The sequence below is a fragment of the Bidens hawaiensis genome, unplaced genomic scaffold (genome assembly GCF_021521415.1).
Source record: "Bidens hawaiensis isolate Kalapana, Puna unplaced genomic scaffold, B.hawaiensis_p1.1 tig00012328_1, whole genome shotgun sequence".
In the NCBI taxonomy this organism is placed as follows: Eukaryota; Viridiplantae; Streptophyta; class Magnoliopsida; order Asterales; family Asteraceae; genus Bidens; species Bidens hawaiensis.
The window spans coordinates 14,241-31,653 of record NW_027492003.1 but is presented as its reverse complement, the minus strand read 5'-3'; the positions used below and the strand labels follow the sequence as shown (position 1 = coordinate 31,653).

Here is a 17,413-nt window from a genome sequence, read left to right as displayed (position 1 = left end):
TTACTACTTCGATTGTAAACTATAGCTAAAACTGGTCCTTGTGTTGTGCGGCTGCAAGGTAAGGCTAACTCTAACCGTACCTTCTAAGAAACGCGTTTAAAACAGCATGTCTTTGAAGAGTAACTCAAGTAAGAAAAAGAGGCCAATCGGGTCACCTGACCCGAGTGTGGTCGGGTCTTCAAAGACAGCATCCGGTTCTAATAAGAAGTCATATGATCCAATTGGTTGGTTTTAGCTTTTTAGTTTTAACAATAGTAGAAGAATTGCATATGAATTATGAATATTAGCCCTTTTATATTTGCTGATGTGTCAAGGTAAAGTAGTTTGATCTAGGTTTCAGACTTTCAGTCAGAGGCGCACAAATCGGGTTTTTCAAAAGCCCGGGTCGGGTTCGGGTCCAGGTTTTGTCACTAAAAACCATACCCTATGCATCGGGTATAGAAAAAACCCTATTTTTGACTTTTTTAGGGGGTATTTTTCGGGTAAAGATTGGATATATGAGGGGTTACACTTTTAGGGGTATTTTTTGGGTATTTTTTTAGTATAGATCAGGTATTTGAAAAATCAGGTTTCGGGTATTGGAAAAACCAGGGTCCAGGTATGAAACCGGTTCCGGTTTTCAGATATTACCGGATACAAATCGCCAAATTGGGTCCGGTTCCGGGTACATGTTTTGGTACTGTAATGCATACCCTATCCATACCCTAAGGGTATGGTCGGATACATGTTCGAGAATTAAAACCCCGGGTAAAAAAAGCCCCGGTTCCGAGTTCGGGTTTTTTTTTCACCTCTACTTCCAGAGTTCCAGTTGTGAATTGTGATCTCTTTTTGAGTTGGGCCAAAAATCCCATTGGGCCCAAGTTTATTCTAGCCTAGAGTCTCAAAACAATGAAACAAAGATAAACTAAGGATAGATTTTTAATATGTAGAGTTCATAATGTTTTAATGAGAAGCAATGTGTGCTTTTCTTGTAATTGTACTATTACATAATGTTATCATCTATGTTACAAAATCCGTTATGAATTTATAAAAATAATTTAAAACAGACAAGAAAGTGATAAAAAGAGATGGATTTTGTGATTATATAAAAATGGAGTCAAAAGGGGGCACTTAGTCTAAACGATAGACGAGGGCACTAAGTTAGTTAATGCAAGTCCATGTGAGGTACGGACCCATTAGTAAAATTGATTTGTTTTTGGTATTTGGTTCTTTGATTTCCCGTCAATTAAGCGTATCGTAACGTTTACATCACTCAAAAGTTCATAGAATATGAACACTTACGTAGCGTCTGAACAATATTCATGAAAATCTATATACTAAAGTCGAACTCAAGTTAGATAAAACTTTAAATCACATCGGTAACAAATGATGATGGAAATTAAAATACTCGAATAAAACTCTTTTAATTTATGATTAAAAAGTATACATACGTTACTAAAGGGCAAATAACATACAAAACCGTCATATTATCTAGTTTTTTTTCTTCATAAAGTTCATCAACATCTTTTGTTACATTTTAGTCATCTTACATGTTAATTTTGAACACAATCGTGAAAAAAACGCAACTTAAACAACTAGCCACTAATATTGTATAAATGTGAGTTCATCTTAAAATTACAAGTGATAGGATGAAAGTAATTTTTCATTATTTTGAGTTTATTTGTTTGATTTAAAAGTTTGGTACAAATTAATTAGTTGTTAAAATTCTGATATTGATCATATAATTCTATTTATTTATCCATCTCACATAAATGTTCTAGGATCTCGACTTTAACTATGTGATTTAAGAAACATAAATTGTTTGATTTGAATTACTAAATTCATTTTTTTCAAACACTAATGTTACTAATATAGAAAAACCAATTCAACTAGATAATAGATAACTAAATCCCTTTCAAATTTAAAACTTTTTAATATTGGGTTCAAAATAAGCGTGTATGTAATGTATAAAAAATATTAAAGGATATTTATGAGAAAAAAAAAAAGAAAATATATTAATTTTGTGTTTGTGTAAGGCAATTTCATAAAATAGTAACGTTTCAAAAGTGTTTCAATTAATTTACTCAACTTTAAAAACTTTTCCAATTAAGTCACTCAGCTTTCATATTTTATTAAATTTAAGGTTTTAACATGTTATTTTTAGTGTTTTTCTTTTTTATTTCACATAAGAAATTTTTTTAGCTTTTTTTTATGTTGACGTTAAGTGGTGAGATGAGTTTTATTTTTATTTTTCAATTTTACTATAATTAACGTTTTTTAATTTTTTTAAAATTTTACTACATACACTACAAATTCCGACCCACATATCTTATCCTCTATTTCTTTCTTGACGCACAAAAAAAATCGGTGAGGCTCGATTTGAAGATTTAGTGACCCGGTTTGAAGAAAATATACATGAGTGACGTAATTAGAACACTTTTAAAAATTTGTTACTATTCTATGAGATATTCCCGTTTGACTAAATTAAATTGTTAACTTTGTTAAAAAAAAGTGTATTGATCCATTGAAAAAAGTTGGAAACAAAATAACTATGTTTGGAACATAATGGACCAACCAACCATGTGAGTTTTTTAACCGATAATGACCCAACTTCCTCTTTCAACATGATCCATTGGTTTTTTGAGTTGTCACACCATTCAAGAGTTTCACACAATACAACTTGGCCATTGGATGCTTGAATCAATTGTGCACTCTACCTCATACCCTTGTCATTTGGGCACAATTTAACACAAAATTAGGGCAAACCTTATGGTGGAAAAAATTGGTAACAATTAAATATGATCATATATTATTTTAAGTAGGATTGTGAAGTTATGATACGATATGATATAAGATATAAATTTGATAAGAAAATGATGGCTTCTTACGGTTTTGGCTTTGGTCTAAACGTGTTACGAGTTTATTTTAGGCTGGACTTGCAAATATGTTTAGTTAAATGGGTCGGGCCTGTGTCATCTGACGCCCTGACAGGTTCATATTTTATGATTTATGTATATATTTTTAAACAATATATGCTATATGATGTAATGTTTTATGTTAAACTTTTATATATAAAAGAGAAACAAACGTTAAAATTTCATATTCTAGCGTAGTTGAATATGCACATTTGTATTTCAGTTGTACAACATGTGTAATTTAATTTTATTAATATGTAAAAAAGGTCTAAACATGTTGAGTCCGTGTGAATCTACTAATACAAAGGTAGAGTTTGTGTTAATACATCGACCCGATTTTTAAATTTGTGCCGTGCCGATTTGTATGGGACTTTCTGATTTGTATCAGATTTGATACGTCAACCACCGGCGAAGATTGCTTAGGCTAGGGGTGGCCCCGCCCCCCCTGTTTTTTTACGCAATAGTGTAAATTTACTCGTTTTCGTCCAGAATTTTTTATACGTAGTGTAAATTTAGCCGTTTTCGGCCCAAATTTTTTATACATATTGTAAAATTTAGCCGTTTTCGACCAAACTTTCTCATACGTAGTGTAAAATTTAGCCGCTTTCGGCCGAAATTTCTTATACGTAGTGTAAAATTTAGCCGTTTTCGGCCCAAATTCAAATTTTTTATACATAGTGTAAAATTTAGCCGCTTTCGACCAAAATTTCTTATACGTAGTGTAAAATTTAGTCGTCTTCGGCCGAAATTTCTTATACGTAGTGTAAAATTTAGCCGTTTTCGGTCAAAATGTCTTATACGTAGTGTAAAATTTAGCCGTTTTCGGCCGAAAATTTGAGCCCGGCCACCTTCATTTGTGAAATTTTGTATACATTATGAATCCGGCCCCGGGTGTCTTAGTCCAAGCTTCGCCATTGACGTCAACCTAAACATGAATAACTTACCTCACTTGGTTAAAAATATATAAACGATTTTCGAATATATTATTATTAATTTATTATTATTATTACTACTACTTCAGAAACAAAATATTTCATAAAAAATTCCTTAAATTTTGTCATCTCAAGAAATAATTAAAAACTTGATGTTACATTTCCTTTTATCTTTTATGCTGTTACATCACCAAAACGTTAGAACGCATGTGAGATGAGGCCAAGACTATTTGGAGACACTTTAACTGCTACCATATGCTTTATACCATATATAACACATATACAATTACAAAAGGTTCAAATGGGCTCTCACACCCACCACCGACACCAATAAGAAGTTATAATGCAAGATCATTATATCTAAAAGCAAGGGTGTACATGAGTCGGTTTGAGTCAGGTTTGATCTAAAACCATAACCATAAACATAAACATAATCGAGATGCTGGTTAATAGATACCATAACTAATCAGTTATAGCAGTTTTGGTTAATCGGTTTTGAAGGCAATAGTGGATCGGCTATGGGTTGGTTAACCGTAAATTTGGCCGTAGCTAAGAATAGCTTCAAACAATATAATTGGGCATTATTTGGGTTTGAAGTTTTTTGTCCATGAAATAACTTTTTTATTATACATTTGTATATACTAGTATATATTACAAAGTATAAATTACATATGATCCGTAATATTAAAAAAAATACATATAATTAGTTCATTTCGGATTAGACGGATATGATAACCATGTTAACCACTAAAAAATGTTTTATAATCAATGTGAGTCCGGGTTCTATAAACATAAACCCTTTTTTTTAAACGACAACTTTCTAGTAAAATTGACACAACTAGCAGATGTCCGAAACAGACAATTAAAAATTTAAAATCACACAAATTCGTCCACGGGAAGACTTCAATGAAGATCTATTTTTTATCTAAGAAAACCCCAACATTTTAACGTACTTTACCACTTTCGGGGGCGACCAAATATTGTCAGAAAAGATGGAATTATTTCTCGCCTTTCAAATGCATCAACAAGCCATCACGATTATGTATGATTATCTCGTGCAACACCCTTTTCTTTTCTTGCAAAGTGGAGCCGTCGTGTGTAGCGTAAAAAGATCCCGACCCAAGAAAGCGTAAATAAGAGGAATGTTACACCATAAACTAATAAACATAAACCTAACCTGGTTGGTAATTTGTTATTACACATTTACACTTTATTAATTAAAAAAATAAATTATTGTGAAATTAAATTTGGTCAAACAAAGAATTAGTGTACACTTGACTTTTAGGTGAGACATGTCCTGTATTTAAACTGTGTCCTATTTCTTTAGTTCAAAGTTTCAAACCAGAGAACATTGATTTGTCCAACCAAAAAACATGAACCATCCTGACTCTTGTCTGCCTTAAATGGACGGTTCAGGTTTAATGTAACACAATAACTTTATCCAATTAAATGCTGTTTCCGAGTATACAAACCAATTGGTTGTTATACAAAACCAAAATATACAATATTCCTTAAATTTATATATATATATATATTATGATTCAAAGTAAGATATACCAAAAGTAACCATCCACAAACATATAATTTTATAGATAATAAATAGGTCAATCGGTTTTTAGCTTTTCAAGTATTCATATCGAATACTTGGATTTGTCGATTTGAAGATTTTGAAAATCTTTGCATCGCTTGAAATACTTGTTTTATGTAACCTTAATCCTTGTAAGTAGTTATTATATTGGTAATGCCATACTTTATATTCACAAAGATAGAACATAAAACCTGAATTTTTCATTCTAACAGTTTATAACATTTGTTACATTAAAGTAAAGTATATATTTATGAATAAATTATTGTATTTTATTTACGAATAAAATGTCATAAACTAAATTTTTTTTGGAAATATAGTTTTCTTAATAGTGCAAGTTTTTCAAATGCTCTATTAATGTTACTTAAAGCTTTTTATCCTTTTAGTCACTTAACTTTTAAGTATTCTAATCCTATATAATTTGTTTTGAAGATGTTTAATTTTCTTTAATTGAAGTAAGTGATAATGATGAAGAAAAAACACAATAAATAATAACCAAGTTTCATAATTATTAAATTTAACTTAAATTGAGAAAAAATAATATAAGTTTTATTTGTCTAACTTAATTAACTTTTTTTTTTCAAATATTCTTAATAAAAAGTTTATATAGGATTCAACACCTAATGAAAGTTGAAGTTAATTGACTTTAGAGAGCACCAAAAACTTTAAGTATGGTACAATTAAAATACTTAGAAAATTTGGTTAATATCACATAGAGTTAACTCATTTATAAAAGGATAATAATAATAATGATAATAATAATACTTTAAAATTAGGAGACATATTGAAAAGTACCTAGATTTTGGCTGCTTTTAACTGTAATGAGGTTTGTCTGTTGGAATTAAGTGTATGCATGTGCACTTGCTATGTTACCGGCGTTATAAGCGGCTCAACCTACACTTTCAATGCAATTATAGAAAAGAATAATCACTAAATTGAAGATATATTATTTGTATAGTTATGATTATAAATATACATGACTAAAAATATATTTTTCTTTTTAAATTACATTTACAAGCGGCTTTGTGATACAAATACACAATCATAAGAACATGGAAGAATTGAACTTTGACGTGTGGTCTATCTAAACAAAAAATTTGCGACTTAATTTCTTATAACAACTACGAAGGATAATTTTTGATTAATTTGTTGGAAAAATGAGTGTGAAAAGAGCAATTTCCACTAAATGTTAGATATATATTATACTTATGTTAAGATAAGTTCTAACCTTTACGTTTGGCTTTTATGTTATGAGAGCTTTGCAAGGAATCAAACCGTGTCTAAAATGAAGCTAAAGTGAATGAGAATGCTCGAGATTAGGTGAATGAAACTGTGAATATTATGAAAGTAAACCAAGGAATAAGTTGGAACTTGTCTCACATTGATGGGAAGACAAAACTTTAAGAGTTTGTATACGGGCAGTGCGATGCAGGTGGTCTAATATTAGAGTTCATTACTTATTCTTCTTTGTTTATATTTTCATATCAAACTAAACACGAAAATACGAATCTTATCATTCAAAAGTTCAAATCTCAACGAACTACAAACTTCAAATAACCTAAATTAAAACAATTAAATCGGAATATACCTTGACATTTTGTTTCGCTTTTAACTTTTCAAAAAGTTAACCCGTCATGAGATTTTACCTTTGGTTATAACTAAGACTCATAGTCTCATACTATATTGTTTACACTTTACATTAATAATTCTAATCTATTTTCTAACCCATGTTATTTGGTGTCATATATGAAAAATTGAAAAATAACATATTTGGATAAGTTATTTTAATAAAACTTATTATATCCATTTTGTATTATTTTAATGTTGTTTCAGTGTTTTATCTGCCAAATTATTATTCGTTATTTTCTGCCAAATCCATCTTACTCTATCATTCCGTGATCAACACATTAATCCCGATAATTTCGGGATTTATAATTGTTGCCAGTAATCAAATCTTAATCATTAAAAAGACTTTTAGTGCTATGATTTTATGTGATGTTATATCCACGTGGCCCATTGCAAAGACATTTGCATGATATCCAGCTCATTACTTATGTATATCATTTGGCAATAAGCGATTCTTCTCTATATACCTTGTGTCTTTGATCATCTTCTCAAAAGTGAGAACATTAATAAATGTTTTTGTTCTTAGGATTTGTTCCAACTTTCAATACGATGTTGTGTTTGGTTTATGTTTATTGAACAATTAGACAAAACAATAAACATTAGCATTTAAATATATAAGATAGTACTAGTCGATAACCTACGCTTGTGCTTGTGTATGAAAGTTCATAAATCGTATATATCGATCTATTAATATTGGATTTAGATACTCGAGATTAAACATTTAAATTTAGAGTTGTGTGTATATTGCAAGATAATTTGGTTGTTCGAATGATCAATATGTTTATTAATTAGTAGCTTGGAAGCATCCCTCGTTGGATTTAAGACCAAAAGGCGCAACTCAAAACACTAAATGCAAATTAACAATATCCAAGTGTTGTTCTTCAGTGTAGTTTCTGTTTCGTTATTGTTCTTCTCCAACTTTCGTTTTTAATATATAAACTCAACTTTATCATACACAAATCATTGTTTCAATCTTCTTTAGTTCCGCCCCTCGACTCAGAACCCTCGTACGTTGCTCGAAAACAAAGTGTGAGCTTTCATGGTACTAACGCATATGTTAATTAATCATAAATTTTGTTTTAGATGAATATACGAGTGACAATAGAAGCTCTTCGTAGCCATTGACTAAATTTTATTTTTATTTTTGGTGTTTATAGATTTATATTTATACAATTTATAATAACTTGAGTTTTTTCAATGACCTATTTTAACTACTTATTTAGTTATGTTTATTTATCTATTTCTTTTTTGTCTTTGTTACGAAAATTTTAGGACTAGTTATAGTTTTAACGTATATTTTGATGAATTTTGTCTTATTGTTCAGCCAGCACTTCAGTCGCCAGACATCATCGATGTCCTGTGCTGGAGAGGGTTGAGTCTCCTCCTGGCACTCTTTCTCCCGCGAAGCGGGGACTTCTGCAATAAAGTCGGCCAAGACCTGGCCTTTTATGGCTGGTCTTGGCTTGTACTTTATCGCGTATTCTCCCAATTCTATTGCCCATTTGGCTAGGCGTCCTGACAATTCGGGTTTGCCTAGAACGTTTGCAAGTTTGAAGTTGGTGAGAATGGTGATTGGGTGACCTTGGAAATATCATCTTAGCCTGCATGAAGCCTGTACAAGTGCTAAGACTAATTTTTCCAGGGTAGAGTACCGGGTTTCTACGTCTGTTAGGACACGGCTAACATAGTAGATTGGCATCTGGATGCCTTTTCGCTCTACTAGCAGGACTGACTCGGTTGCTCTATCTGTGGCGGAAAGGTATAGGATTAATTCCTCCCCCGCTTCTGGTGCTGTGAGCATTGGGAGTTCGATCAAGCGTGACCGAATTTCCTGAAAAGCTGCTTCCGCTTCTGGTGTCTAGCGGAAGTGCGTTTTCTTTAAACAGTTTCTCAATGTTGACACGAATGGGAACGACCTATCCGCATGGTTTGTCAAAAAGCGGTTAAGTGCGACTAGTCGTCCATTCAGTGTCTGAGCTTGCTTGATGGTAGTAGGTGATTCCATTTTGATAATGGCTTCGACCTTTTCAGGGTTCGCTCTGAAGCCATCTTTAGTAACAATAACTCTTAAGAACTTCCCTTCTTCCATCCCAAAGGAACACTTGCTCGGATTGAGCTTCATGTTTATCTTTCTGAGCGTGTTGAAGATTTCTTCGATGTCTTTCAACATCGCTTCTGGCTCAGGGCTTTTGATCAGCGTTTTTCTGTAGTAAGCGTTTGAGTAAGGTGCGCGTAGGATCAGTGACTGTTGGGCCAATGGTAACAGCCTGGTCAGGGTATTTGCCATTGAATGCCCATTCTTCTGGTTCGGTGATGATTGGTTTAGCCATCTTTGGTTTGGGTTTAGATGAGACAGATGCGATGCATACCTGGGGAATACCGGTGATCATCGCTACACCCTCAGTTGTTGGCCATCCCATCATGCTGTGGACTGAAGATACCACGGCATTGAATCTTGCCATCCCGTCTCTCCCGAAGAGAATGTCGTATGTGTGGTGTGGCTTCCTCATTACGACAAAGTCCACGTCTTCTGTGCGGGAGTGTTTCCCGTCCGTGAGAATGACGGGGAAAGATAGGATACCCAGGGGGGTGTTTGTGCTGCCGTCGAACCCTTCCATCGAGGCGTAGACCGTTTCCAGGCGTTCCTTGTCTTCGTCGTCTAGCTTGTCGAAGAACTGCCTGTACATAACCGTTGACGAGGCGCCGTTGTCAGCAAGAGTGCGGGAAGTGATGTAGTGCCCCAGCTGGCTTTTGATGACGATAGGGCCTTCTTTGCTGGGTCCTCCTGGCACTCGCGGGAAGCGCACCTCAGCTTCTTTCCACGCGCATGGTTCTGTCGTTCGTCTTTTTCTTCCTCTGACGTTACTATGAACCATGTGGATGCTGATGTCAACGGGCTTTCGTCCGTTGCCTTTGTATCGGTTATCATTCCTCCCTCCATTCTTGATTGATGCCACAAGGTGTGTAAGTTTTCCATCCTTGACGAATGTTTCAACAATATCCTTCAAGGATGTACACTCCTAAGTGGTGTGACCCTTTGTCCCGTGGAAGTCACAGGATTTGCTCTGATCCGCGTTATGTCGCTGCCGGATCATTGGAGCTTTTGGCCATGGGAGTTTTTCGGTGGCAAATATCTCCGTGACGCTTTTGGTGAGTGGCGTCCACCGGGGGTTTCGGCTTGATGGGTGCGTGTTATCCCTTCCGCCTACTAGAGGGCGAGAGCTGGATGAGGTGTCAAAGTTTACCCTTGACTGCCAAATACCTAGCTTCCTCTTTTTGTTTTGCCGGGCGGTCCGGACGTTGTTTTCTCTAGTCCTCTGCGTGCAGAGGTTTGTACTCTGGGGAAGATTCCTACCCAGTTGCTTCTCCGTTTCGGCAAAGCGCTTGGCCGCCGTCATGATGGCATCCCATGTGGATGGCATGCCGTCTTTACCCGTCAACGTGCGGATAAGCTCTGGGTATTCAGCGCCCTGCATGAAAGCGGCGCGAACAAGATCTTCGCTTATGGTGCCCAGACTCAGCTTCTTCGAGTTGAAGCGAGTGATGAAGTCTAGTAAAGATTCATCCTGCTCTCTAACGCAGTTGAGGATCGTCCACTGCTCTTCAGTATATTTCCTCTGTTGACTGAAGTGCTGGCTGAACTTGTGTTGGAAGTCCGCCCAATCATAGATGTGGTGGACCGGTAAACGATCAAACCACGCCCAGCCGCTCCAACCAGCGTCATCTGGAACATATAACACCACGTGGGTTCCGTCCAGTTGCTGACGGTTGCCCCCGCTATGAATCTGTTCAAGTGATCGTCTGGGTCGGATATACCATCATAAGTGCCAATGTTGGACATTTGTTTGGCACTCTTCGGGGCGATTGCTTCCGCAATGTCCCTTGCAAACTTGGACGTTCCCGCATTTGCAACAGTTGGTCTAAAGGTTTTGGAGAAGTCACGTGGGTTTCGCCCCCGCGTTCTTTGGTTTGAAGGTTTTTCCAAAATTCCTTCTCGGTTGGAAGTCCGTTTCCTTGCGCTTCCCTTTCGCCCTATGACGAGGGTTTGCGTCACTGTCGGACTCCTCCCAATCATCGTCCAAGTACTCGCACTCATTGCTCATGTTGAGCTGTTGTCGAGTGCTTCCGAATTCGTCAGCCTGTTGGAGTGAACGTAAGCGTTCATCCAACTCAGCTTGGAATTCCTTCTGACGTGCTTCCGCCCACACTTTAACTTGATCAAGTGTTTGGCGGGGGAGCCTCGTCTGTTGTCTCTCCAACTGGGTATCGGTGAATCCCAGTGAAGGATTGTTTATTGCACTTGCCCCGGCTTAGGTAACCGGGGCAGTGTTCGTAAAAATTGTGTACTCGCCGGTGTTCCCCCCAGTAGCTGGGGTTGTGGTTACCGGAGTTTCTTGGTCACTCGTTGGCCTTGGCATCGGAGTAACCTTAACCATCTTTCCAGGGGTTTTGAAAAAACTGAAAAAGAATTAGTTCTAGCTTTTATGCACGGATGGCGCCAATGAAGAAACACTAAGTGACCCCGGCAGATTAAGGATAATCTTAGGGTTAAGTAGATGTTTCCCACGAGGGTTGGGTCCGGCAAAGATGGTTATTCTTCTCAACCTGCAAAACAGACACCGTGAGCTCGTCACTAAGAAGGGGGGGTTCCTCCTTGTGACCACCCTCCGGCGTGAGAATCAGACTAGATTGCTCTGAATATAAGTGTATATTAAGAGAAATAGCTAGAGACGATAAGATAATATCATATGATCTGTCCTATTACCGTTCGAAGGTGTTAGAGTATTTATAGCCGAAGGTAGGTTTCCAAGCAGGTACAGCCAGCTGTATAATATTCCTTTTCCACCAACTGTGGGCTACGTACGTGCCATGCTGGTGGTTGGTGGGTAGGCAGCGGCTGATAGTGACATGGCCGGCTGTGTACTATTCCTTTTCCACCAAATACAGGCTATGTACGTGCCACGATGAGGGTTGGTGGGTAAGCAGCGGCTGATAGTGACATTTTGTACTGGAGCATGCTCCTCCTCGTACTATTGTCGGTGAGCTGTCACCCTGTGATTGGTTCATGGGCTATTTTGGTCAGATCTTGTCTATTTTGTCCATACCTTGGCATGTATAGTACAAAAGATCTTCCAGAAGCATACGGACTGGCTCTTTTGGGCGGGAATATTCCCGCCTTGCTCATTCCTTCTTCAGGTGACATTGCTGAAGTATTAAGAGTTAGTGCCTTATGCGTGTAGCTTTACTGTTAGTGCGGGTAGCCTTCCTTCTCAGCTTGTACCCATAGCCGCGGGAACAGACAGGGTACTGTACCAAGGGAGGCTTTCCTGCGGGAACAGCTGGCTTACTGCATGTAAGGTCTTCATCTCTCTGAGCATGGTGGGTCTTGCGGAACCAGTTGGTCTTTGCCCAGACGTACCCCATCAAGGTGTGTCTTGCGGGTCCAACTGGGCTTTGCGGGGACCTACCTCTTCAGTCATGCTTCGAAATTCGATGTGTTAACGACCCGAAATGGTGTTTGCCAGCCACCATTCTGGTTACCGCCACCAACTTCTGCCCGCCGAACAGCGACGGAGGGTGGTGTAACCCTCCACGGCCTCACTTTGATCTCTCTCAACCGGTTTTCTTACACATTGAACAATATAAAGCCGTGATTGTCCCTGTTGCTTATAGAAGGTATGAAGTTATTTAATTAACCTTAAGGGTGTTTTGGTAATTTAAGTACCAACAAGGGTAATTTTGTAATAAACTATCAGAGGGTATATTAGTGAAATTCAATTCATCACTCAAGGGTAATTTGTTAACTATTTTAAAAAGGGTATTTTGTTATTTTAACAATAACGAAACGAGTCGGCTGGTTTGACAAGTTTAAGATTCAAACGGTTTAGTTTACTGTTTGAATTCTTGGTTGATGGTTTTGTTCAGTTTGATATTATAATTAAAGTTATTAATATTATTATTCATTTTCTAATATTAAGTTTATGTTATCGTAAACGTCTTTACAATTTTAAAAAGTTAATACGAATTAACTTTTTAAACACCCATAGCTATGTTTTAACTACGCTCAAATATTTTGTAGTTTAATTTGTTTTAACATTTGTGTTTCTGTAGGGTGCCTTGCCGGAGAAGGGGTGGAATTAGGTTCCAAATCAACGGACACTCTTACTTCAACCTTGTATTGATTTCAAATGTGGGTGGTGCGGCTGACGTGCATGCGGTGGCTATCAAAGGGTCAAGGACTGGGTGGCAACAAATGTCACGAAACTGGGGGCAAAATTGGCAATCCAACTCTTATCTCAACGGCCAATCTCTATCATTTAAGGTTACTACTAGTGATGGTAGGACCGTCGTGTCTTACAATGTTGCACCTGCTCGGCGGTCCTTTGGTCAGACATTCACTGGTGCTCAATTCCGTTGAAAAGACACCCATGCCCTCCATATATGCTTTTAATTACCAGACGATTCATTTCGACAAGGTCATTTTGGTCATTTTGCTATTTTTAAAGGCAACCGCGGTGGTGGGACTTTAACCACCCTATTTGTAATGGTTATTGTTTTTGAACTAAGTTGTAAATTCACCTATTTTATTTGTGTTTAGATGCAAGTTATTATGCATATCGTACAATATTTATTAGCTTGTTCAAAGAATGGCTAGCTTTGTAATGAATTTATTATGGGTATAAAATAAGTAATTTGGAGTGATAATTTCATGTTAATTTGTTATAAATAAAATGTTAAGCCCCTTGCTGACTGTAAAAATTTGTACTACTTTGGTTTGTGGTAATGAAATATTGTTTTGTTGGTAAAAAAAACAAATATGAAATAAATAAATGAAAATATCATAATTATATTGCATCCTATTTATAATTAATGGTAATCAATTTTCACATGATACAAATTTAATGAATAGCTAATTCCATTTTAATTATATAAAAAGATAAATAGATTATTTTTAGTTATTACATATAAATATCTTCATTTTAATTTCAAAATATTTTATTACGTTTTTTATCTTTTAAAAGTGTATATGTAGACGGTTTAGTAACCTAGTAACCTAATCGTTTATGTAGTTTGATGGAGAGTTTATATTAGCCGATGTGACTCCGATTTTACACTCACGATACATTCATTGGCAAACTCGTGATAAAATAGGGATGGGAGTCACGGGAGGACAAATTTGGGATGGACAAAAGCTAAGTCGAGTATAAGAAAACAACACATGCTTTAAACAAACAATTAAATAGGTCCTACTTGCCGCCATGGGTCGCGATATTAAACATGTGCATATTTAATGGTTTAAACATGAAGGACAAATCGATGAAAATAAAAGCCGAACTAATTAAAGAAAAGAGACAGAGTACGCAAAACTAATTAGAGTCATTTAAGATGGTTAATGTTTATGTACTCATAAGAATTGTTATATTAGATAAAATAATCAAAGTATATTAAGAAATCATGTGACTTAGAGCATTCCCAACTAGAGGTGTTCAAAAAAACCGGTTATAGAACCGGTTTGGTCGGTTTAACCGAAAACCGGTTAATAGAAAAACCGGTTTTTAAAAAACCGGTTAGACCGGTTATTGAACCGCCGGTTAGTACTTCGGTTACTCATTCGTGGACAAAAACCGGTTATTGAACCGGTTAGTAAAAAAACCGGTTAAATTTAAAAACCGGTTATTAAAAAACCGGTTAACCTAAAAACCGGTTAACCGGTTAACGGTCAAAAACCGGTTAACCTAAAAACCGGTTAACCGGTTTTTAGGTTAACCGGTTTTTGACCGTTATAAAACGGCCATATGACCGTTTGGGTCCTTTTTTGCCCGTTTTTTCTTGATTTCTAGCCGTTTTTTTTAACATTTTACCCCCACAAACAACTATATATAGTTTAGGTTGGGTAGGTTAGCTCACACTCGATTATACAACTCTACTAGCTCTAAACGTTTATTTCATTCGCGATTATTTTGTTATCTCACACTCAATTATACCACATTACCACTCCATACGCTCTTATTTCGTAGTCGTTTATTTCATACTCGTACTCGTTTATTTCATACTCGATTATACGCTCTTATTATCATGGCCTCCCAAAGTGCTGCTTCATCCGTCAACATGGGTGCCTCGATAAATCCGAACTAATTTCATACTTTTCAAACTTACAAACTGTGTAAACTTAACAACGGATGTTTGGTCGGTACCTCATGGTTCGCCCGACTCATACATTTGTGTGACGGCTCATTGGGTTGACCCCGAGTCGTGGCAAATGATGAAACGAACCGTTGCGTTTCAATTGTTTGATTACCCGCACACGGGTAGAAATATTTTTCAAATCTTGGATAAAGTCATTCGACAATACAAAATTGAAGATAAAATCTTTTCAATTTCGTTTGATAACGCGTCCAACAATACGGCCGCGGTTGGCCATTTAAAATTAAAGTATAAACCTATTTGTGATGGAGCGTTTTTTCATAGCCGATGCATTGCACATATTATCAACTTGGCCGTGCAAGATGGGTTAAACGTGATCGAAACGCAAAGAAACAGTTTTAAAAGAATGTTACGAGATGTTTTTAGCAACAATAAAACATTTTCAAGATACAAAAAATTTTGTGTAGAAGCTAATTGTCAATGGTTGGGGCCAAATTGGGATTGTCCAACAAGATGGAACTCGACTTGTAATATGTTTGAGAAAACCATCCAACAAAAAGAATCATTAATTGCGTTTCATCAAATTTTGTCAAGTAGGGGTAAATGTGCACCATATGATCCTAGAAACTGGTTATTGATTGAGATCGTTACGGAGGTCCTTCAAATTTTTAAATCTTGCACAACTAGTTTATCCGGGGTTTACTATCCAACAAGCCCCATTGCTTTACCAAAAATTGCTGTCATGTGCACAAAGTTGAGTGAACTTGATTGTAGGGGTGCACCTTATTTTGATATGGGTGTAAAAATGAAAGAAAAATTTAGAATATATTTTCAACAACTACCCGCTGTTTTGACATGTGCTGCTGCGTTAAACCCTTGCATCAATGTTGGTGGTGTTGAAGCTTTAATAGAAAAAATTTGTGATGAGCTTGGGTTAAACGACGATCAAAACCCCTATTATAGCCAAACTTTAAAGAATGCTTTCAACACCACCTTGTCAAACATGTATGATGTCTACCTTACAAAATACGGGTCGTCTTCCCAAATTCATGACTCGTTAAGAACTGTTGCCCAATCCCAATCCCAAACCGACCTTGAAATGGGGATGTACTACATGATTTGGGAAGACGCCGGTAAACGTCAAAGGGTAAACACCCCAAGCAGTGAACTTGGAAGGTATGGTGGTACCAACTTTGTGAAACACATGACTCCGGATGAATTTAGAAGTCTTGATTTGCTGGCTTGGTGGAGAGGTAAGGAGGATGAGTTTCCGATCCTCGCCGCCATGGCCAAAGATTTACTAACGGTCCAAGCTTCCACGGTAGCTTCGGAGTCTGCTTTTTCTGTTTCTGGCAGGGTTATATCGATTAGGAGGACTCGACTCACTGCACCAGCTATAGAGATGTCGATTTGCTACAAGGATTACTTGGACTCTTTAGATAGGGCACAACATCAACGCTCACTCGAGGGGGAAATGGAGTATGAAGGGGGCTTGTATGAAGACGAGGTCAATGAAGGACACACTCAACCAATGACCGATGAAGAAGCCGCGTACGACGATTACCTAAGAAATAGCTCGGGATCGGGTAGCGAAGAAAATTAGTTAAAGAAACAGCAAACATGGAGGCAAATCATGAGTAAGAAACAGCAAGTTGTTCATGTAATCGTGTCTAAGCATTCTTTTTCCTAATATGTGCTCTTATTTACTTGTTGATTTGGATTTTTCTAATTTAGTTAAAGAAACAGCAAATATGGAGGCAAATCATGAACAAACTGCGATTGGGAACAACAGGAGCATCTGCTAGTTCACGATTTAATGTTTGTATTTTTGAGTTAAATCATGAACAACAGTTATTGGCAGAGATTTCTTCAGTGTTAATGATTTAATGTTTGTATTTTTGAGTTACGAATATGCGATAACGATTTAATGTTTGTATTTTTAATGTAAAAACTATAAATGAAAGTTATGTGTTTTTAATCTTTGGTTTGTTGAAAACACATTCACCAACACACACTCATACTCATCTTCCAAGCAAAGAACCCTAACAACGAAAGCAAATAATGGCTTCGGTCAGTCCGTTTTGCCTTGTAGTTACCGGTTTGCCTTGTAGTTACCGGTTTGTTTATACTGAGAAAAAATAATGGTCTTCATTAAGTACAAAATATAAAAAACAAATATTCGTATTTGAAACCGCGAAATTTTAAAAAAAAAAAAAAAAAAAAAAAAAAAA

At 36.4% G+C, this 17,413-nt stretch overlaps 1 protein-coding gene across 1 annotated transcript; it reads left to right on the top strand.

Annotated features, from left to right (window-relative positions):
* The first annotated feature begins 106 nt into the window (after nucleotides 1-106).
* Nucleotides 107-13,589, top strand: LOC143540749 (expansin-A10-like). Its single transcript, XM_077033730.1, has 4 exons — nucleotides 107-224; nucleotides 569-681; nucleotides 12,436-12,713; nucleotides 13,149-13,589. The coding sequence occupies exons 1-4, from the start codon at nucleotides 107-109 to the stop codon at nucleotides 13,453-13,455; spliced, it is 816 nt and encodes a 271-aa protein (XP_076889845.1). The 3' UTR covers nucleotides 13,456-13,589.
* The last annotated feature ends 3,824 nt before the right edge of the window (nucleotides 13,590-17,413 follow it).

What these genes read in the sequence shown, in the direction of transcription:
- LOC143540749 (XM_077033730.1), top strand. Translation starts at nt 107, where the DNA reads ATGTCTTTGAAGAGTAACTCAAGTAAGAAAAAGAGGCCAATCGGGTCA. An exon ending in CGGGTACATGTTTTGGTACT is followed by an intron (nt 682 to 12,435) that starts GTAATGCATACC and finishes TTGCGGAACCAG; the next exon opens with TTGGTCTTTGCCCAGACGTA. An exon ending in GTCCCTGTTGCTTATAGAAG is followed by an intron (nt 12,714 to 13,148) that starts GTATGAAGTTAT and finishes GTGTTTCTGTAG; the next exon opens with GGTGCCTTGCCGGAGAAGGG.